Source organism: Leucoraja erinacea, chromosome 25 (assembly GCF_028641065.1).
Source record: "Leucoraja erinacea ecotype New England chromosome 25, Leri_hhj_1, whole genome shotgun sequence".
Classification (NCBI taxonomy): Eukaryota; Metazoa; Chordata; class Chondrichthyes; order Rajiformes; family Rajidae; genus Leucoraja; species Leucoraja erinaceus.
This window is the reverse complement of record NC_073401.1, coordinates 27,559,176-27,582,667: the sequence shown is the minus strand read 5'-3', so window position 1 is coordinate 27,582,667 and position 23,492 is coordinate 27,559,176. Positions and strand designations below refer to the sequence as shown.

Below are 23,492 nucleotides of genomic sequence, written 5' to 3'. Positions count from 1 at the left end.
AATTAAAAGTGATTGGGGAGGATGTGAATGGCATTATTGTATTGTCAGCATGTGTATTGGAGGGGAGGTGATGCTTGATTAGCACAATAGGACCTCTGAGATTTTTTGTGTTAATAAATGGCATTTAATGGGTATTTAGCTATACTTGTTTATTTGAGATGGTGACATGTAAGAGATTCCTTAGAATATATTAAAACAACAAGATCAAGGATAATCCAAGTAAGTAGGTATAATAGAAGCTAGATTGTACTTTGGAATGAAAACAATGGTTCAAAGTCCTTTGCTGTAAAATAAAAAAGACTTTGAATACATTTGCAAGTATTTGAATGCAGAATGCAAAGTACCTCTGTGTTCAAGACTTAATTCCTTTTTTGAGTCTAGTCCAAGAATTCTGGTGTTTCGCTGGTATAAATAGTCAAGGAAAAGGGAGAGTTGGTGTACTTGTCATCAGGTATTCTTTTCTCTCAAGTTCTTATGGAGCAGCTGGTAATAGTGGAAGTAAATCCTATCAATGAAGGAATGATCAAAGTTAAGAAAATATAAATTACAAGTTTTGGAAAAAATGTTTTAAAAATGCAGTTTATTACCTGTTTAATTATTGTTCGTGACAAAGCCATCCATTTGGGCAGGGGTTCCCAACCCTTTTCATCCCATTTACCCCTGGCAACTTTAATAGCACATAAAAATGTTATTTCACTTATTTATGAACAACTAATGATGAACAGATACCAGTATACCAGAACCAAACAGTCAGTCAATGAGAAAAAATATGTATAAATCCAGAATCAACAAATTTACCCCCTGGTAAATTTAGCCCAGGTTGGGAATCCTTGCTTTCGGACTTACTGGAGTTTAAGATCTAATGGTCCGTATTTTAACATTGTGTTCATCAAGACCTTTTCGATAAAGCATTTCACCCTCCTCTTTCCTCCATTTTTGCAATGTTTTGTGCCTTAAGGTTACTTTCAATTTCTTATATGTGCAGAAAAGTAACCAAATGCATGTAGCAGCCATTTAGACATTTAATAGATAAGTGTCCATTCTAGTCAAATATCTTAAATTAAAACGTGTCCAAAGCAACTTAGTTGATGTCTTGTACTATGGACCATCAAATTACATGATGGTCTCTCGCAAAGATAACTTTCATGGGGCTGAATCAAAACAAATTATTCAAATAAGCAGTGAATTCTGTATCTCAGCGATCAATGGATGCTGAGTTGCTAAATATATTCTAGACTGAGAAAGATTTTTGGATTACATGGGAATTGAGATTTATGGCAATGTAGCTGGAAAGGTCAAAGATCGGAACAGACATGATCTTATTGAATAATGGAGGATGCTCGAGGGGTCTTATGGCCTACTTATCTTTTGCATCTTCTTGTGTGGCTCATTACCCTAGTCGTGCATTATGAGCTACTTCAGTGGGATTCCAAATACAGCAATGTCTTGGATGTAAAATTATGCTTGCTGCATGACTTGTCCCATGTATACTGGGTTTGTTCACATCTCTGTTGTGGAGTTCAAGGATTTTGTGATTCCTAGAAATAAGTGTCTCATTTTTAAATGGAGAGTTATTTACTCGGCCTTTACATATTAATATCTATAGAAGTGATACATCAATTGTATTTTCTTTTCTGTTATGCCCCCTCCACTACATCTCGATTTAGCATTTGTTTTGGTATTTATTCTGAAGAAATTGCAGACCTTCAATTTTGGCTATTTCCAAATTTGGAACAGTGCAAGATGAGTTAGCTTTATTTTATGGAAATTATATAGCAGGGGTCGGCAATCTGTTGCCTCCGAGCCGAATGCGGCCCTTAACCCAAAATCATCCGGCCCGCAGGCATATATATTTTTTTCCCGTAATTATCCGGCCAGCAGATTTCCGTCATCTCCGTTACCGCCCAGGTCGGAGGCCGCAACGCCAACGCGAGGTGACACAAGGAAGTCTGCGCTGGTGGCCGCACTGGTGGAGCCGGCGAGCGCTGTTGAGTGCGGCCGAGCACCGAGCTCTGGCTGTACCTCATCCTGCGCAAACTTCTGTTTCTGGGCTTCACTGTCGGGAACGGAGTTGTCATTAGGCCGGGGACGAGTGAGTGTGAATATTTGAGCCACCGTCTTCAAGACAGAGCCAAGGCAATGATCCGTAGGTACGCCATGTTCGTGAGCGCCCGTAATTAGGGGCCAATGCTCCCCGGTGGCATCCTCGAAGGGGCGCGATCTATGTGAACATGTGATTTTATGCCTGCCATCCGGGGCGGGATCCATGTGTACACGTGATAGATGTGGCCCGCCATCCGCTCACAGACTTGTGTCCTGGCCCCTATGAAGAACAAGATTGCAAACCCCTGTTATAGAGCATATAGAGTCAGAACCTTACAGGATGTAATCAGGCCCTTCGGCCCAACTTGTCCATGCTGTCCAGAATGTGCCATCTATGCTAATCCTACCTGCCCACAATTGCCCTGAATGCCTTCAGAAATGTCTAGCAAACAAGTTGTTATATCAAGCTCATTTACTCCTATGCTTCAAGGAGAATGTCAGCCACTCTCATTTTGGAGCATCTGCAAAGAGTTGACCTCAGTAATCAAGCAATAGTATGCAGCTGACGCTTGCATTTGCACTTGCACAGAGGCTGAACTCCAAATTATGGTCGACACTATCACTGAAGCTTACGAGAGAAACACTTGATACATCTGCAAGGCAAAGGTTCTCTGCTAAACTATTGTTCAAGAAGGAACTGCAGATGCTAGAATATCGAAGGTAGACAATGCTGGAGAAACTCAGCGGCTGCGGCAGCATCTAAGGAGCGAAGGAAATGGGCAACGTTTCGGACCGAAGCCCTTCGTCAGTCTGAAGAAGGGTTTTGGCCTGAAACGTTGCCTATTTCCTTCGCTCCATAGATGCTGCCACTCCCGCTGAGTTTCTCCAGCATTTTTCTCTGTCAAACTATCCCAGTGCCCCACATTGTCCTCTGGCCTAAAAGTTCACAGCCAGATCCTGGAAAATGCGGATCAATTGCTATAACTCCATATCCAGTAAGGGCGGATGTTGCTGAAGTTCATCTTCAGACTCCTGAAAAGACAATATTCTTGTCCACATGGGAGGAGAGGTGAACAGAAGAAAATCATTGATGTTCTCAACGACTCATTGAAGAAATGCAACTTCTCAACTCAATCCTGGGAATCACATGCCCATGACTGGGTCAACATGGGACCGCAACAGTGGGGATGTTATTAAGAAACTTAAAAACACAAGCAACTCTGTAAATGACAGAAGGAGCGGACTGTGTCACAATTCACCATCCCACCCACACAATCTGCCACAATGTGCTTCATTTGTGGAATTATGTGGCCTCATTATCCACTTCAGATCCCATAAATTCGGAGTAAAAAGAAGTAATTTGTTCATCCCGGGGAGCTGCCCAAGAAGAGATTGTTCGTAGGAAATATGAATTGGCAAAAGATTTCAAGATAAGTTGGACCTGATCGTTAATTAAGTAGAGAGTAACGAATGAAAGCACTAGCCCTTTCAAAGGTTCAGCAGTGGATCATACTTAAGCCAATGCTGTTACTATAAACGCCTCAAAGGCCTTTAAATGCGGAACTTCTTTTGGACTGCTTTATATGAAACTTCAAATATATATGGAGGTTAATTTATTTCCGATTGGGAATAATTATTACATTTATAGAGTTTGGAGTTAAAATCTAGAAATGTCCTTTTTTACATTTCACTTATCTCCATGCAGAAAATGGAGTAGTCTATAACGATGCTGTTAACTCAATACTAAATGCCCTCTATAACTGGAATTTTGCACTACATCATTGAAATATTACCCTTTTTTTTTCAAAAGCAAGTAATTGGTTCTTATTTTTCTTCTTCCATTTAACAGTGTTATAGTTGAGGGCGTTGACTGTGGGAATAGACGCAGCTCCTCCATCATGTTGGCCTGTCTTCAACGAACACAGAACCCACCTTCACAGCGCTTGTCATGTCCCAATAAAACGCTGGAGCCTCTGAAATGTGAGTGGAATTTGATTGCAGTTTGATAGGGTATATCTGTGCACACTGCTGCCATGGTGATGCTTGTGCTTCCATATCTTGATTGGACCTTTCATGCAGAGTGCTTTGATCCTGTATGAATAAATCCAAACATCCAAAATTGTATTGGAAGAATTTTTGTCCTGAATCATCGAAGGGATATTTTAATGGAGCCGCCTAAATATTTGAATAGAAGTGTTGACAGAATGGAATAGTTACCCCTTTTTGTTTTAAAAAAAGAAAAGAAAAATTATCTTTATTGAAAATGGAATAGGGTATCTATTAAGGGTTGAAATCTAAAATAATAACAGCCTGTTTGTAATGCGTAGCTGGTCTTGAACTTTGATATTTGTACTATATGAAATGTGGAGAGACAAAAACAGCAAACACAGGGAAACCAAAAATCTTTATGATATATTTTTAAATAGCATCCTGAATAAAAGAATTACAAGAACAAAAGGATTTGCAGACTCTTTGCATAATAGCACCAGAAAAGACTGTAGGTCTGAAATTAAATTGGGGAATAGTGATAACACGCAGGCATGCTTATCCTCAGAAGATTTTAAAAAGCCGTGCCATCATTCTAGACATAGACTCCCAGCAACGTAATCTGATTAAAGAACTTGGTTTTAAAGAGCTAACCTCAACTGCCCTTTTCTTGGGTGCTAACATGTTCCAGGTTTTAAAACATAGGGATAATGGTGTGCACGATTAATATATGAAGTTACTGAATTCAATGTTATGAGCAAAAGCTGTACAATTTCAAGAGAAAGATTGAATATTATTTTTATAAATTGTATTCAGTTTGTTTACATTGTCACGGTGGGCCGAAGGACCTATCTCCGCGCTGTATCTCTAAACTAAAATTATTGGGAACTACACGTAGAGTTACTGTAATGTAGGACAATGCCAGAGCAAAAGTAGCTGGAAATCCTCATATCTAATTGCCTGCTTGAATTATTTTCACCTTTTTAAAATATTTCATCAAAGGCCCTGATTCCAATCTCTTAAAGGCAGCATGCACTTCCTTTTTCTTTTTGACCAAATTTACCACCTCTTTCATCAACCAAGGTTCTAATTACGATTAGCTCCAATCCTTATTTTGCCATCCTTTTTCCTTCTCCTTATTGGAACAAACCAGTTCTGAATATCGATCAGTTGGCCTTAAAACGACACGCATGTGAGATGTGAACTCTCCCAACAATGATTGCTCCCAGTGCACCTTCCCGAGCTACTGCTTAATAACATTGCAGGAGGGTGCTAAATTAGAGTATGGCAAACTACAAATTCCAGTCTTCTCACTATCTATAAAAATGCTCTTCCTCTAAAACGCCAGTCGCCTGACCAGACTCATTTCCCAACACAAGGTCTAGTATGTTCTCTTCTCTGATTGGACCATCTAAAAACTGTTTCAAGAAATCTCTTTGGATACACCTCAATTTCTGGCCCATCTACGCCTTCGGCACTGAGCAAATCCAATTCAATGTGGGGCAAGTTAAACTCACCCACTGAGACAATCCTGTTACTTTGGCATCATTTGGCTATCTGTCCACATATTTACATTCTGCTTGCTATAGAGGGAGGGGGGGGAATAGTAAAATCCTATTAGAGTACTTGCACTTTTCTTATTTGTAAGCACCCATACCACCTCAGGGAATTAACTCTCCAGTGTGACCTCTCTGCGTGCCGCCGTGACAATCTCCCTGATCAGTAGTGCAACTCCTCCACCTCTTTTGCCGCATTCTCAATCACAGCTGAAACATCAAAACCCCAGAACATTGAGCTGCCAGTCATGTACCTCCCGCAACCACCTATAACAATGGCCACAACATCCTCGCCCCAAGTGTCAATCCAGGCTCTATGTTCATCTGCTTTCTCCACAATACTCCTTGCATTGAAATAAACACATTTCAGCCCATCAGTGTCACCATATACCTTCACCTCACCCTGCCTGTCCTTCCTTTGAGACATACTGGTCCTCACCTCTACCTTCCCATCACTCCTTCCAATTTCCAATCTACAACTCTGGTTCCCATGTCCCTACCTCTCTAGTTGAAACAATCCAGAGTAGCACTAGCGAACCTCCCTGCAAGGTATTGGCTATCATGAGAGATTGCACAAACTTGGATTGTTTTCTCTGGAACTTTGGAGACTGAGGGGACAATTGAAGGGGACAATAGAAGTATACAATGTTATGAGGTGCATAGATCAAGAAGACAATCAGAACCTTTTTACAAGGGTGGAAATGTCACAGATGTGGTGGTATAGTTTTAAGGTCAGAGGAGGAAAGCTTAAAGGAGATGTTTGGGGCAAGATTTTTTACACAAGTGTGGGTGTCACAGTGGTGGAAGCAGATATGATAGTGCCTTTTAAGGTGCTTTTATGTAGCTACAGGAATATGGCTCTTGTGTAGGCAGAGGAGATTAATTTGGCATCATATTTGGCACCGATTTTGTGGGTCAAAGGTCCTGTGCTTTTCTCTTCCATGTTCTGTGTGTCGGAATCCCCAAATGTAAGCAACGATGCACCATGTGTATTAATGGTCACCAGGAATTTGTGACTGGAAGGATCCGCACAGTGGGCTTCTGTATAGTTCATAGCAATATAGCTCCCTTTTTTTGTGGTATTTGTCAAGGATTTAAACAAATAGAGATAATTAGAGAAACAAATAGCAATAATTAAAAAGTTTACTAAGGTACCAAAATTATAAATTAATAGAAAAGTTGCTTGATATTGAAAAGTTTATAGCGGAATTGTTAGTTGGACTAAAAAGTGTTGGCGGATTTCAATCCAGGGATGTATGATGTACACATGGAGACGGGAAACAAGTCAAGGAAATACGTAATAAATGGTGGGATAGTGAGAAGTTTAGATCAGAAGGATCTGAGAAAGCATATCCTGTTGACTTAAGGGATTTGTATCTTCAGGGATTTGACAGTGACATAGATGTAAGACCAGGGAGTTCTCTCTGGTACTTTATAAAACATCAATTAGCCCACAGCTGGAATACTATTTACTGTTCTGGTCATTATGGGAAGGATCCAATAGTGTCAAGAGTGTGCAGAAGAGATTTATGAGGATGTTGTCTGGGCTGGAAAATGTTATTAATGAGAATGTGCTTGTGGTGTTTACTTTGAGAGAGGAAACTGTGAGGGAAGATTTAAACATATGTATAAAATTACTTGTCTTAAATGAAGTAAATAGGAAGGACCTATTTCTGATACCAGGGAGGTCAATAATGAAAGGCATAGCTTTAAAATAATTGGAGGAAGTATTAGAGGGGTAATTGAGATTGGGGTTTTTCACCCTTTGGGTGGCAAGTGGTCTGAAAGGATAGTGGAAATCCTCATCATAGACCATCTGGAGACGGGATTAGTTTACCTCTTTTTTTGGCTGGCATGGGTAAAATGGGCTTAATAATCTATGCGCTGTATCTTGGTTAATGTTTGCTCAGATAAAACTAAAGTCAGTATAGATCTCTTAAGAATTTGGAAACAAATAAAAGTATCCTTGAAATTAAATAATTTATCAGTACTAACCCCACTATTGAACAACCGCGCATTCAAACCTTCTCTCATCGACAACGCATATCAACAATGGGATAGACTGGGGATTAGGAAAGTAGGGGATATGTATGAAGTGGGCAAACTGTTATCATTTCAACAATTAAAATTAAAATTAAAATTTGAAGGATAATCAATATTTTAAATATATACAGGTATGTGACTTTATGAAGAAATATACACATAGATTTCAAACTATATTTTTAGATCCTTTAGAAGAAGCAATGAATTTTAAGGCTGATTCACAAAAATTAATATCATACTTTTATAATAATATATTAAATAGAGAATCACCCACAACAGAAGCATTAAGGGAAGATTGGGAACATGAGCTAATGATAAAGATCTCGAAGGATAGATGGGAAAAGTATTTGATGAATACACATAACTGTTCTATTAATGCAAGACATAATTTAATTCAATTCAAATTATTACACAGACTATTATTCAAAAACGAGGTTGAATAAATTTTATCCAAACGTCTCTCCCAGATGCGATAAATGTTTGTTTCAAAACGCTAATATAACACATTCATTTGTAGGATGTACAAAGTTGAATAAATTTTGGAGTGATATATTTGATATATTTACAAAGCTTTTCAAGTCAAGAATAGAACCCAAAACGGAATGGATTATATTTGGAATAATAGGAGAAGATACCAATTTAAATAAAGATCAAAATGTTTTTTTTTAATTATGGGTTAATAATTGGAAAGAAATTGATACTTAAATTTTGGAAAAATACAACCACACTAACTGTTAAAATGTGGATTAGGAATATGATGGACATAGCACGCCTTCAAGAAATGAGACTCCGACTAATAGATAAATATGACCAATTCTTAAGGAGTTGGTCTCCTTTCATCGACTTTTTGGAATCATGTGATGCAGCGGTACTGTAAAGATTGCTGATTTCAGTTCATGACGCGGATAGATCTACATCTCCGAATACAGATTTGAAAAATTCTCTTTTAAGGGGCCTTCTCTTCTATTTCTACTTTCCACTTTCTCTCTTCCTTTTTTATTTTTTATATACACACTTCACGTTTTTCTACTCTCTACCATCTATTTTTCCACTTTTTCCTCTTTCTATTGTTTTCTTTTTCTTGTCTTGCTTACTTCCTTCTCATAACATAAAACTAGAGGTTGTACATAGAATGGATTACGGTATTACATAGTTGGCACCTAAAATTAGGTTCCACTGTACTGTTTTGTGCTGTATTAACTTCTAATAAAATAAAAAAAAAAAAAAAAAAAAAAAAGATCTCTTAAATTACCATGTTACTTTTCTAATATATATTACTTTTTAATATTGCTTTTAACTTTACCTTCTCAAACTGTTGCTTTGTGTCTGATGACCATCTTGTTATCTACGGTTGCCATCTACGGTTACTGTCAAATCCCTTTAATTTCATTATGTGCTATTTAGATGTTGGTAAGTCCTCAAACAACTCAAATACATTAGCCAGCAATGAATTGCTCTTCACAAGAAGAACTAGGTTCCCCATTCATCTGCAAATATTTGTGCAGGTGCTAAATTGCCTACTCTGAGTAATTTATTATCCTCGCAGTCAATGCAGAACAGAAATACCTGTATATTTATTATTTCTCTTTCTTGTCTTGAAATAATGGAATGTCATGAACTGACTAATCCAGATTCTGGAAGTAGGTTTGTCGCTTGGTTTTACAAATTTATAGCAAAGGTTCAAATATGTACATCTTTATTATATTAAAACATCCAAATGATTCAATGAGCAGCTTAAAGGTCGAGGGGAGGATTCAGAAAGGAATTTCAAACTTTATGACATAGACAATGGCTCTGGGCACTCTAGTAATGGACTGACAAACGTGGGGGATGTACAACGTGACCAGGGCGTAGGAAGGAACTGCAGATGCTGGTTTAAACCTAAGATAGACACTAAAAGCTGGAGTAACTCAGCAGGTCAGGCAGCATCTCTGGAGAGAAGGAATGGGTGGCATTTCGGGTCGAGACCCTTCTTCAGACCAATGTGACCTGTACTGGTGGCGTTCTTGGCAGTTGTGTTTTAAGGTGACGGGGATAGTCAATGTTATGCAGAGCTTGGAAAGAGAATGTGAGAATTTTAAGGTGAAGGTTATCGGGAACCAGGAGCAGTAAAAATCGACGATTATAAAGGTGACGGATAAATTCATTTAAAATATCCTTTTGACTTTTTTAGATTTTGTACAGATAGTTTGAGCTGTACAAAATCCATTATGAAAATGTTCGTATAAAAAGCTGTCGTTTCCTTCTTGTCCATCATAATTTCACTTGCATTTATCTTTCCCTATAACCACTCTCGAGCCTTAATGTAGTAAAACGTTTTTAATGTTGGCTTTCAAGTTGTTTTTTTTTTCATATTCCCTTTTGAACAGTTTTTCTTCTATGCTTCTTTTTATGGTGCTCCTAGTTTCAGGCTTTCCACTTTCTTGCATTTATGTTAGCCCTTTTTAGTTTAATATACATGCTATTTAATGCCCTTTTGGTGTGTGAATAGAGTGATAACTAAATTGTGTGTTATTTGCTGTTAAATAAACTTTAAAGAGTTATGACTTCATATTGAAGCGGCAGATTGATTAATGCAGCAAGAATATATATCGGATATGAGTACCCAGTCCTGGTGTCTTGTTTACATCGGGAGAGTCTTCAATTGGATAATGTGACATCATCTCTCTTCCAAGTTACACGAAGCAAGGTCTGATCTAGCAACCCCAAACAGACAGGCCAACGGATATTGTGGGTTTTCAGTATTAAATTAGGTGCCTCCTCAATCTATAATTGCATTCCTTGGCAAATCCTTTGCTACTCTGTTATCAATTTCAGCTGTTTCTCTCTTGTCTAGTAGGTGCTTGTTGATGATTTCAGTGTTCAGATTCTACACACCTCAGATAATAAAGCAATCATTGTTCCAACGTAACACATGGAAAACATATCCCGAGGCAGGCAATATTTGTACTGAGCATTGGTATTTTCCATCATCAGAAGGATAACACCCATCCTTGCCCTCACAGACATCAATATTTTTGTTACTGGATTTTCCATGCAATGTCTTGGGGGGCTGAAATCAGAACAAGATCGACTCTGTTAATGCAAAAACATGCTTGACATCCAAAATACGGTAGGAATATTTATTAATACTCAGCAGTTAATGCAGCATCTGTGGAGAAAAATATACATATCGCGTATACTGCCAAATCTGAATATTTCTAGCATTTTCTGGGTTTTTTCAATTTCACTCATAACACTGTGGATACCAGAACACATATGTGGTTATAGGTGGATATATGTAATGAGCTGCCAGAGGAGGTAGTTGAGACAAACTATAACAACATTTAAAAGGCATTTGGACAGGTACATGACAAGGAACGGTTTAGAGGGATATGGGCCAGACGCAGGCCTAATGTAGATGGTGAACCTTAGTTGGCATGGGAAAACTATAAAACGGGGTCTGTTCTATAAACCCCCTATTCTGTTCTGTTCCATGTTCCATAAGTTTCATGTCAACAAATTCACAAGGATGTTGCAGTAATTCAAGTAATTCCCCTGACAGTGCTGTACTTGCTCAGTTTTGATTTTTGTGCTTAATTTCTTGGAGTGGGACTATCCCCGCACCTTTCTAATTCAGATGACAACACTGCCAGCTGACCTCGTACCTCTCTGATCCAGATGGACAACACCAAATGAGGCATAGTTGGCATTTAAGAAACTATTATATTTCTGTGTGAAACTCTGCCTGTCTGCATTATCGGGCTATCCTAAAAAAGAGAAAGACTGTTTAGCCTAATTCTTCTCAAATGTTTTGCAACTTTGTTCTTGGCCTTTTTTAATGAGCGACCCATGATTAAATTAATTGGGTAATAATCCCTAATCCCAGAGAGCTCCAAGATTCAAAAATAATTATTGTACTTTTCAAATATTATTTTGCACTCCCTGCAATCTCACTGATGGAAAGCCAAAGGACCTTGCACCTGCCCTCATTGGTGGGATGACGGTGGAGAGTGTCAAATTCATGGACATTCACATCTTGATGAGCTCTACAGAGCCGAGCACATTGTTACGAGCACAGATTTCACCAATGCCGCTACCTCATCTGAGATTTGGCATGTCACCGAATACTCTATCCGAACTTCGACAAAGTGTTCAGTAGAGAACATACTGACTGGTTGCATCACAGCCTGGTTTGAAATTTCAAGTGCTCAGGAATGAAGGGTGCTGCAGAAAGTGGAGGACATATCCCCAGTCCATCACGTGTTCAGACCTCCCCACCATCGAGGGGATCTATAGGAAACGCTGCCTCAAAAACAGTTAATATCAGCAACTCTCATACCAACCTGGCACGTTCTCTTCTCGCTCCTACCATTGGGAAGGAGGTACTGAGGTACAGTGCCTGAAGACCATTAAGTCCAGGTTCAAGAACAGCATCTTCCCATCAAACATCAGGTTCTCGAACCATACTGCATCATCCTAATCACAACTCTACTTCAAACACCTCAACCCTGCTGAACTACGAGGGACTTTGCATTACTTTGGTTTTTGTACTATCATGGCCAAGTTTAGTGAAGGTCATTCATAATTTATTATACATTATTGTTGTTGCGTCTAATCCATTTGTAAAGCTGCCGCAAGTAAGAATTTTATTATTCCGGTGCATCTTGCATATTAACACTCTTGACTCTTAATAATTACATTCTACTCACCTGCCTGATCAATCGGCTTTACGGTTAGTTGCAGTGACAGTGGGTCGACCTGAATGTCATTTATGACTTGGAGATGTGTTCCAAGTTACTGGTTCCGGTTATTCATCCTTGAATTATGAATATTACTGACAAGGTTGCTATTTTCTACCCGCCATTGTTTTCTGCCAAATTGATTGCATTCTTTTGGTTTTTTGACTCTCTATTTGTATCTATAAATGTAGTCAACATAGATGTGTGTTTCTTGGAGGTAGACAAAAATGCCGGAGAAACTCAGCGGGTGAGGCAGCATTTATGGAGCGAAGGAAATAGGCAATGTTTCGGGTCGAAGCCCTTCTTCAGACTGCTCCATAGATGCTGAGTTTCTCCAGCATTTTTGTCTACCTTCGATTTTCCAGCATCTGCAGTTCCTTCTTAAACAAACTGTATGTTTCTTGGAAATGGTTTCTCTGTAGCCAGCTGATTATGAATGTAATAGACTTTTCTGGAACAGACAAGCTCAAATTACAGTTAAGCCTTTTTAGGCATTTATAAACTTTATATTTAATGATTCTGATCACTTAGACAGTAGACACAAATGTTATATTTAATGATCCTGAACACATAACACCAAGAGATAAAGGCCTTTGCCTCTTTGAAGAATCTGGCATCCAATTGTTGAAATGATAGAATTATTTTAGTTTGACAAAGGTAAGAATCTCATTGTTCTGGTAAACAAACATGGCTTTCACTTGTTACATTTTAGCAGCACCTCTTGTTCATTTAGGAGCCAAGCATGAAAGACTTACATTTACTAACCTGCACTTGTGTACAGAGGGGAGAAATTCTATGTCAGTTATCAGACAAGCAGAAACTTTATCTGTGCAGAAGACTCTACAATAGCGTGCATTTATAAGAAGCTTTCAATGTCACTAAACGTCACAATGTCCTTGACAGGAGAGTTATCAAACTTAATTTGACAGGATTACATGAAGAGATTTTATTCAAAGCTTGCTCATAAAGATAGATTTAAAGAAAAATCCTAGAGCATTAAGAAGGGTTGAGAAATTTAGTACAGAAGTTGTAGAATTTAAGATTTTGGTATTGATGCGATTTTTATATAAATAGCTATTTTCAAAATGCAGAGTAGTGCATTCATTATTAGCGTTATTATGTAAATTGCAGAAATGTGTTATTGGCTTACCCCATCGTGAAAGAGTTCCTCACAGAAGTTAAAGCTACAATTTAGTTAATTTCCTTTTACAAGCTCAATAATTAGCATGTTGTCTTAGATTGTACTGGGTTTTTTGTTTAGATTTTTGTAACTAAATCTCCCTCTAGGATTGGTTCCACTATACGATAAAACTTTGCCAGCATTGCAGTGAAATCCTATTGTCAAAGTATGCTATTCTTATTAATTTCAGTTAAAAATGAAGGTGATTCATGTTTAAGTTTAGTCAGAGCTATATATAATTTATTAAATAAATGGGACACCTTCCTAATCTATCTCTGAATGAGACTTTGAGGGGTTTCCAGGCTTTACTCCGAAACATGGTCATAGAGTAATGGTTGTCTTATTGGAAACGATTTACTCTCACCATGCAACAGACAACATTTCCGTACTTGTACTTTGCTTAAATGAAACCATATATAACTGCCATTTCTAATTATTTAGCTTTCGATTATTCTCCACATAATGGCCTACTGTGTCTTACCACTTTAAATGCTTCCTTTTACTCATATAGAACACTGATTCTGAAAATCCCAAAGCTAATTCCTAGAGGGACGATTGTTGATAATTATTTGGATAAATGAGTGATTATTTTGTCTCCAGCATAAAGCAAATGATAGGACAACATTCCTTGTAGTTCCTTCTCAAAAGTGCATAGGAACCTCAAACAATGATTGTTTTAAAGTAATCTCATGCAATCTAATATCTTTTGTCCTCTTCGGGTGCATGGCTTTTGACAGTCCTGTAAATTTTGCCCAAAAAGTTGTACTAAATAATCCCTACCATCTCTACCATTAAAATCATTCATTGTCAAATGACATCCTGACATCAAATGTAAAATGAAAACTATTTTCTCCAATCAAACTTCCAGGCTTTGTATAGCATTGTGGCCATGAATCCATCAGATCCTCTCTCCTCCATTATTATAACTTGGACATTCACACACATTTTACTCTGATATAGTCCCAGGATATGAATGACACAATGCTGAGAATGTTCTCATTGTGAATGTAACAAAACAGATTCTAACATCGCCTCGCATAGGACAAGAAATATTATACTTTCTCGTCTTCCCAAGAGGTGTTCTGATGAAAGGCTTCAACCAGAAATGAGATATTTCACCATCTATCCAACATGCGTAGTATTTTCTTTTTTCTAGGATGGTGATTCATTTATTGTGCAAAATCATAGAGATAGAAATTAATATTGGTTGATATTCATTCTATCTCTCTGAAGTGAACTGGATACTTTTCTACCTGTTAAAAACGTTCTGAAAATATCTTTATTGTTTCTTTTATAATATTTTCATATTTAACTTGCATTCTTCTCTTCTGCTTTTAAGCTTCTGAAAGATCCTTCCATAAGCTAGGGTACTGTCCGATTCACCTCTACCCCATTATGGACATTGGACTTTGTCTATGGAACTGAAACACTTCAATCCCGAGAACTGCATTTTGCACTCTATTTTCCCCATTGTACTTCAGTTTGACTTGATTGTATTTATGTATAGTATATTTGATCTGCTTGGTAGCATGCAAAACACAGATTTACACTGTACCCCAGTGCGTGTGCCAAAATCACCCTAAACCTAAACATGACATAATCCTAAACCACTAATGAAGAGGAGGCCATTGGGTTAATTGAGTCTGTTGCCACCCCTCAATGTCATTCCTATTTCACTGTTATTCTCTCATACCCTCCAATATTCCAATCTACACTAGGGATAATTTACAGAGGTCTTTCATCCTACCAACAGCATATCTTTTGGCTTGTGGGAGGAAACCAGAGCACCAAGAGAAAACCGACTCTTTTTGCGTGTTCGCCCTATGACAGATCTGAAGGTCATAATTGAACCTGGGTCTCTGAACCTATGATAATGTCGCACTCTGTGTGCCACCTTAGTACCATCCGAGAGCTGCAATGCATTGGTACTCCCTGCAATGAAAATCGTATTTGCAGCAGCACAACAGGTTTGTAAACATTACTCATAAGATAACATAGTAAACAAACAAAAAGTGCAAGAAATGTAAAAAAGCCCAATATAGTGCGAAACAAAACAAAAGTCCATAGTGCAACCAAGACAATTCATAGTTCAAAGTTTGGTTGGCATTTATAATGTTCAATAGCCTGATGGTTTATTGGGAAGAAGCTGTTCCTGAACTTGAAGGCCATGGTTTTCATACTTCCTTGGCAGAAGATGAATGAGATGGTAGTGTGGGTCCTTGATGATACTGGCTGCCTTTTGAGGCAGCACCTCCTTCGATGGCGGAGAGGTCAGGACCAGGCAGCATTCAACACTTTTTGTAATCTCCTAGCTAACTAGGTCGTGATGCAAACAGAACGTATGCTCTATGGCATACACCTGTAGAAGTTAAAAGAGAATATTTGTCGACATATGAAAAATCCTCGATTGTCTAAGGACTTTCCTTATAATTGCATCAATGTGCTGAGTCCAGAACAGATCTTCAAAAATATGCATGCCCAGGAACTTGGGGGAACAAAGACCATGGTGCATTCTGTTTTAAAAAATGGTTAGGTAAGACAATCTCAGTTTCCATTTCCTGTGGAAATTGAAATGATGATATATGGCCAAGTAGTTAAACATTAGAACAGAACAATTGCATCTTTTGTTTCATTTTGTGACACTGCAGGTTACCATTGGAGAATGTCATTGCTGTCTCTTTTGAAGCTACTACATTTTGCTTCTCCACGAGATTTGCTTCTTCATTAGATTTCTCCACGCATCCGCGGATTTCCGCAGATTTTTAAATTTGGTAAGGCATAGCCACCGCTGCCCCATCGTCGCGAGGCTTCACCACTGCCGCTGCTGAGGCCTCACTGCTCTCGACGCCTAACTTCACACCTCCGTGGTGCTGACCTGGGCCCCAGCCGTGGGCACCGTTGGCCGCTTCGTCCGACCCGGGCTTCTACCCGCGAGGCCCTGGCTGGGGTTCTCGGCAGCGATCCAGGAGGCATCGAGACCGCGGCGCCTCGATAAAGCCCTCTTTCCCAGTTCGCAGCCGGAGCCCGTCGGGATGCCTTCTGGCGGCGCAATACAATGTATTGTTGCATTTCCAACTTGGACTCGCCATTGAGTCAGCAATTAGCATTCCTTAATAGTCACTGACTTGGCAAATTCTGGCAATCGGAAAATGTCCAGCAATCAAAAGAAGATAAAATATTATTCGTTTTTTTTTTCTTTCTTTTTAAAAAAAAAAATAATTTGATCATAGAATTAAAGAAATTAAATCTTTAATTTTAAATTTTGGGAAGTGTTATTTTCAAATACTGTCTTAGATTCCTGGTTGAGATGTTAATAGTTTTGTCCACTACTTAATTTGACTGAGCAGCTATGTAGCACAATATGATAATCTTTGAAGTAGATGGATCATCATTTTCATCCTAACTGTTAAGTTGGATTTGAAATTCATTTGGCGTTTAAATACAATGGTGAAGGATACTTCTCTCTAATTAAACAAGCAAAGAACAGGTATTATATTACAAGTAGGTGTAGGTGTAATATATATATTTTCAATATGACAAGTGTAAACAAGCAAGGAGTTGGTGTCAATTTAAGGTATGATTATCACAAATTTTCTGTGTAAATTAAGAAGTGACAAGCAAGTAAAATGTGTTATTTTAAGGTACAATTTTTCTTTTTAAATCTATAAATTAAGGGTAAGCAGGCAAGAAAACGGTGTAATTTCAAGATACAATTATCAGAAAAGATCTTTTTACCCCCACCTAGGGCATTGCCCCATCTTTCTTACACTTTTTCCATATTTTTCCTGTCATGCCTGATCAGAGAGTAATAGTTCTATTTTCTGCTCATAGTCTAATAATGAGGGGAGGGGGTTGTTAAATTTAAAGGTAAATGCATTCATGTCCGATAGTTAGAATTGATTGGGTGGTTCAAGTTGGACAATCTCAGCATTAGTAGCTATTATTTATGAGATTTGAAATTTTCTGATAATTTTTAAATATTCTTTATTTATTTTGTGTAACCTCGTGCTTCTATCAAAAAATTCCACTGTGTTGCTACCAGATTTATCAAAGAATTTTGAGACAATGGACTCTCCAAGGGCTTTTAGTGCTGGTTTTATATATTTGCTTAGTTTCCATGAAATCATTACCATGTTATTTTCCTGTATTAAACTAACACCACTTTTGAGTTCAAAATTGAATACATCGAAGTTTTGTATTATCCCTCTTGCTGCTTTTTGTTCTTAATGGAATTCTGGCAGTAATATCCGTGAAGAACAGTCTGATTACTAACAGGATGTTCTTCACGGTTGTTGAGAACAGCACAGCATGTGTTGGGGAACATTTGACCGAAGCATCATTCTGGAGTTGAGAATGTTCAAAATAAAAACTGGGTCCAACTTTTTCATCTCTTTGAATTATTCTGTCTGTTTTTTAATTTTAGATTATTAGATTTAATTTTAATTATTCTGTCTGTTTTTTAATTTTTTTCCTTCTTGATTTAATTTATTTGTTCAAAAGAATACGTATGCTTTTAATTTGTGTGGTTAACAGATTAAATAAAAGGGTAGGAATTAATGCTAGAACTCTGTATGATGCCTGTTAGACCACAGCTGATGTATTGCATAAAGTTCTGGTCACCATATAATAGGAAAAATATAAGATAGGAAAAAGGGGACAGAGGAGATTTAAAGAGGTTGCTGTCAGGTCTTAAAATTATAGATATGAGTAATGATTTGATAAACCAAGATTGTTTTCTTTGGAACACAGAAGATGGAAATACGATTTAATGAGGGGGACTGGATTAGAATAAATAGATTACATTTATTTCTCTTGGCAAATGGCTTAAAAACCCAGGGGGTGTGGATTTTAAGTAATTAGCAGAAATATTAAAGGACTGATGAGAAAAAAAATGTTTTCATTCAGAGGTGGCAAGGGACTGAAAGGGGGTAAAGACAAAAAATTCTCTCATCTCATTTAAAATAATTTAATTGTATATTTGAAGAACCAAGACTGCAGGGCTACAGATCCAATGCTGGCTGTTGGAATTATACAGGATAGCTCTAATTAGAAATGGACAAATACACTTGGGTGAATAACTGCCTCCTGCATTATATATTATCAATGATTCTGGTTAAGATGAGGATAATTTGCTCCATTTCCTCCCATGTGCGTGAGCCTATCCCTGTGAGTTTCTTAGTAAAATACTGCAAGTGTAGAAATTTATATTTGTGATTGCTCAATGAAAATGCTCGTGAGGGCTTTGCTGTTGAATGAATGAATGAATCTCTTTATTGTCATTGCACCTGGTACAACGAAATTTAAAAGTCTCATCCTTCCCTATTTTGCAGACCAGTACATTGGAACACTTGATTGGAGTGGTACCCTGAAATCCTGGAGTGGTGCTCTGTTCCTTTCCTATCCTATTATCTATTTGCATTTATGTCCAAATTTAAGACATCTTTCCCCCTAAGTGGTCTTAAGAATTAAATGTTTAGTGTTAATTTCCAATCAATTGTTTGACTACATGATTACTATTAGTTAGTTTGTGCACATTACTGCCTTTCAATCTCGTGAACTTTTGAGGTAAACATATGACTATCACAATTCTTAAAACACCAAGATGAATTTTAGTTATTACCCTGAGATTCACTGACTGCACTAATCCATTTCCCAGTTGCTATCTTTTCTTCAATTGTATAGAGTTGAGTGTACATGAGTGGCAATCCCCAGACTTTTATATCCAAATCAATAGTCTATATATATTATAGCTGAAAATAATGAAGCAAAATTAATAATAACATTTCACTGAGTAGTATTCTGCACCAATAAAACGAGGAAGGCGTGCGTTATGGATTTAAAATGAAACCAATCCAATCATTATAATTCAAATTGGACTTTAACAAGTATTAAAAAATCAGTATATGTAACGGAAGAGAAGGATTTACAAGAAATATAAAAGACCTAAATAACTGGATATCACACATTGGTCTGTACTATACATTTGGGGGTAATTTGTAAGAAGATTAATGGGACTGTTCACAATTGAAGTATCATGGTACGATGGAGAGACCTGTATATTGTAATGTAAGAGATATAACCTTCCATGCTATTGATGAAGATGTGTTTTAAAAGTGTAAATGTTACAAACTACATTTGAAGTCCCGGATAACCGATGGTGATCTATATTATTGTTGTAAACATTATATAATTGGACTGAAAAGTCCCTCACAGGGATGGGATCTACACAAAGGATGGTGGGTATATGGAATGAGCTGCCGGAGGAGATAATTGAGGCAGGTACTATCATAGCATTTAAGAGACAATTGGACAGGTACATGGATATTGTGTTAAGAAGGAACTGCAGATCCTGGTTTAAACCAAAGATAGACACAAAGCTGGAGTAACTCTGCGGGACAGGCAGCATCTCTGGAGAGAAGGAATGGGTGACGTTTCGGGCCAAGACCCTTCTTCAGACTGATACATGGATAGGACAGGTTTAGAGGGTTATGGGGCCAAGCGAGCAGGTTGGCTTCGTGTAGATGGGGCATGTTGGTCGGCATGGGTAAGTTGGGCCAAAGGGCCGGTTTTCACGCAGTATGACTATGATTCTAGAATGTTTTTATTAAAATTATAGAAAAGTTTCAAATAAATAGTTATAATATACTTTGTCATATCACTTTTTTTTTTCTTCCGGTAGATGGTGCTCTGTTTATGCTGCTCCATTTGAGATTATAGCTGTTTACCTCTTGTTTTGGCTGTGGGCTCCTGTTGCTTGTTCTTCCAACTGTAAAGAAAAAACCTTATTTTTCACCGCGGTACAGCTTGCTGCCTGAGCACTCTTGAACAATATCATCATATTCATTTTCTCAGCCCCCCCTCTTTCTTTCTTGTCTCACATTCTGATCATCTTCCTTTAAATCCTCCCATTTGCAGTCACTCTACCGCTTTCCCTCTATTCCTGACTGTCTCTCTCACTCATCCTCGACCCCTTTCACTTACCATCTACCCTCTCAATTCCCCCTCAAATCTTCATTGCTCACCTAGACTTGCGCCCACTATCCCAGCTGCTGGTCTCCCTGGTAGCTCTGTAGGAAAGTCGTTGGGTTACAAATGCATGATTTCCCAGCCAATGGAAGTGTATTTATCCTGTAGAAACAAAAGCACCTCGTTCAGCTGCCATTGGACACTGCTGGTAACATGGCCAGCAATTATTCTTGGTGATCTTTAAGTTGACTGGGAATTATACATTCATATAACACAGAAGAAAGTTAGCTCATTGTATAGGAGAGGCAAAAAAAAATCTCACCTCCAAATCCATTCCACAATTAATTCTTTAAAAAGGTGTTTCACCTACAATATAACTCCATCAACATATCTTCCTCTCCCTCAGTTAGCAAAATTCAGTACATTTCAGATCTGAATTAGATAGATAGATCTTTAAAAAGGTGTTTCACCTACAATATAACTCCATAAACATATCTTCCTCTCCCTCAGTTAGCAAAATTCAGTACATTTCAGATCTGAATGAATAATTAACGTATCAAATAAACGTGCTATTTTTGTGAGAATGTTTGGAGCTTATGCGGTGTCACAGTATTTCTATCCATCACATCCTGCATGAAAGACTCCACAGAGGTCTATACTCCCTAACCAGCAGAAATTGTTTCATTCAAAGTAACGTATTATTTCCCTAAACTATCTGGGCACCTTTGAACATACTGTATATCTTAATTGCCTCTACTGTAAAAAGAACCAGCACATAACTGAAATCAGCCCCCGGCCATCCTAGTCCTGGCTGGCTTATCATTCCAAGCTCCGCCATTAGGCCTCAGCGCAGACGGAGGCAGAGAAGGGGGATACGACATGAAAAAGTCGCATTCCCCCGAAGGAAGAGACAGAGAACATGTTCCACCCCCTCTAACACAAACCAACAAACTAAAACTGAAGAGTTGCCCCCCCCCCCCCCCTCAAACACACGCAGTCACACTCGTTCTACAGGGAGATTTTGCCATGGTGATATATTTTAAAAATAATGATTGGGGCATTAATATAAAACTTGTTATCACCACAATTTTGACTTCCATACTTTTAATAAGGGTTTGTATTTATTGGTTTCAAGCTATTTGAAATAAAATAAGTATTCTTATCTATCCATGTACTTTGAGATTTACTTACACTGTCAGTTGAACTTGTTTCTTTGTGTAAATGAGTGCTTATGATCTCTCTGGAGAATTAGTGCTGTGTAGTTATTGAGCCTGTCAGTGTGAGAGAAGTGTATTAACATCAGCGGTGCATTCATTAATCCAGGGCACCTCTGTAGTCTTGCCACTTCAAGCGTGTGGGTAATATCTTCTGGCACAGAAGATTCCTGAACCAGCCTTTCTACTGATTCTCCCCATAGCCCTCCAATTATTTATTAAGAGCTATCTTACATATTTTATGCCATTGGAATGACTTCTTACTGGAACAACTAGCCAACAATGGAGATTAAACTTTTTTGATTCTCACATATAGAGTTATCCACCCGTCTGCATTATAACTTGTATCTTGCTGATTTGCCCAAGGGTGTAAATAGTATTGAAGTCTCCACCTAGATTCCATTGTGTGTTGAATATTTGAATGACTGCATCTCATGGTGGTTGTAGCAAGTCAATACTAACTTTCCCTAAGCTGTATTACCCACAAAATATTAGAATTGTGTTATTTGTCCAATTGAAATGGACGAAGGAAATCATTTTGAGATTGTTGTTCAAGGAGGAAATTACATGATCAGAGGTTGTTCACATAGCAGAAACTACTTGCAGAACATCATTAATCAGGCCTTATAAACTTGTCACCCATCTCATCAGCTTTTACAATGTTTTGGAAGGAATTGAGGCAAATTGCAAAGAACAAATGCTTTGATTCACAAAATAGTTTTTTTTCATTAATTACATCGACTAATATTTCGAGCGTCATTCTCTAATCAAAGGAGCTTCTTATGGTGAGATTATACTTGAATTACATGGGTGACTTTGACCTATGTATAGATTTGTCAAACTAAATTAGCAATAAAGCTGCAGGAGAAATTCCTGAAGTGTGAACATGGTGAGTATTTGTTTAGACCACTGTTGAAGAACCGACTAAAGAATAGGCTTCCTTCAACTGTATAACCTGCAATGAGAAAGGAATAACTGATATTATTATTGTGCATGCTCCTTTGGGGAAGAGCCACCGTGAAGTGTTAGAATTCTTCCTTAAGATGGAGAATTAAATAGTCGAATTAGAAACTAGGGTCCTGAATTTTTTTTAAAAAGAAACCAAGTATGAGATGTAAGTTAACTATGATAGACTGAAGAACTTCACTTGCTAAGTTGATATATCAATTGATAGTTTTTTTGAAATGTCACATGCATTATAACGATCATTTATTCCTGTCCGGCATAAAAATAAGCCTGGACAGTGGGCCCAACCATAACTCCCAAAGTAAAAGTGGATATCTTAATGGATCCAAAGAAGAGGCATCCAAAATTGCCATGTAATGCAACATTGTGAGCAGTTTGGAATTCAGTGAAGGAGGCGAAAACTAAAATTGGTTAAGCAGGGAAATATGGGGAATGAAAGTAAGCTTCAGCGAACATTAAAAAAAGATTGTGACAGTTTCTATAAATCTGTGAAGAGAAAAAAAAATATTTGTGAAGAAAAATGTGTGTGCATGACATTGTGAAATGGAGTAATCATAATTTGGAACAAGGAAATTACAGAACAATTAAAATACTTCAGTTCTGCCTTCACAAAAGAGGATTGAGATAACCTGGGTATATGTGTGGGTACACAATTTGTTTTTAAAATCAAAATCAGATTATTTTTTAAAAATTGTGTTAAATTGGGGTAAGTGAACGTCTAATGAAACAGAGAGAGTGATGAAACCGAGGGGTCTTTGCTTTCAGCAACTGGTGCACAGTGTGAGATGTAGCCGGAGAGCATTAATTGCAAGAACAT

The 23,492-nt window shown here is 37.8% G+C and overlaps 1 protein-coding gene across 1 annotated transcript in view; it reads left to right on the top strand.

Annotated features, from left to right (window-relative positions):
- Positions 1-23,492, top strand: part of fam222aa (family with sequence similarity 222 member Aa) — a 174,129-nt gene that overhangs the window by 127,182 nt on the left and 23,455 nt on the right. The window contains exon 6 of the mRNA XM_055655363.1: positions 3,893-4,023. Within this exon, the coding sequence (XP_055511338.1) occupies positions 3,893-4,023 (131 nt within the window). The remainder of the gene's footprint in view (positions 1-3,892; positions 4,024-23,492) is intronic.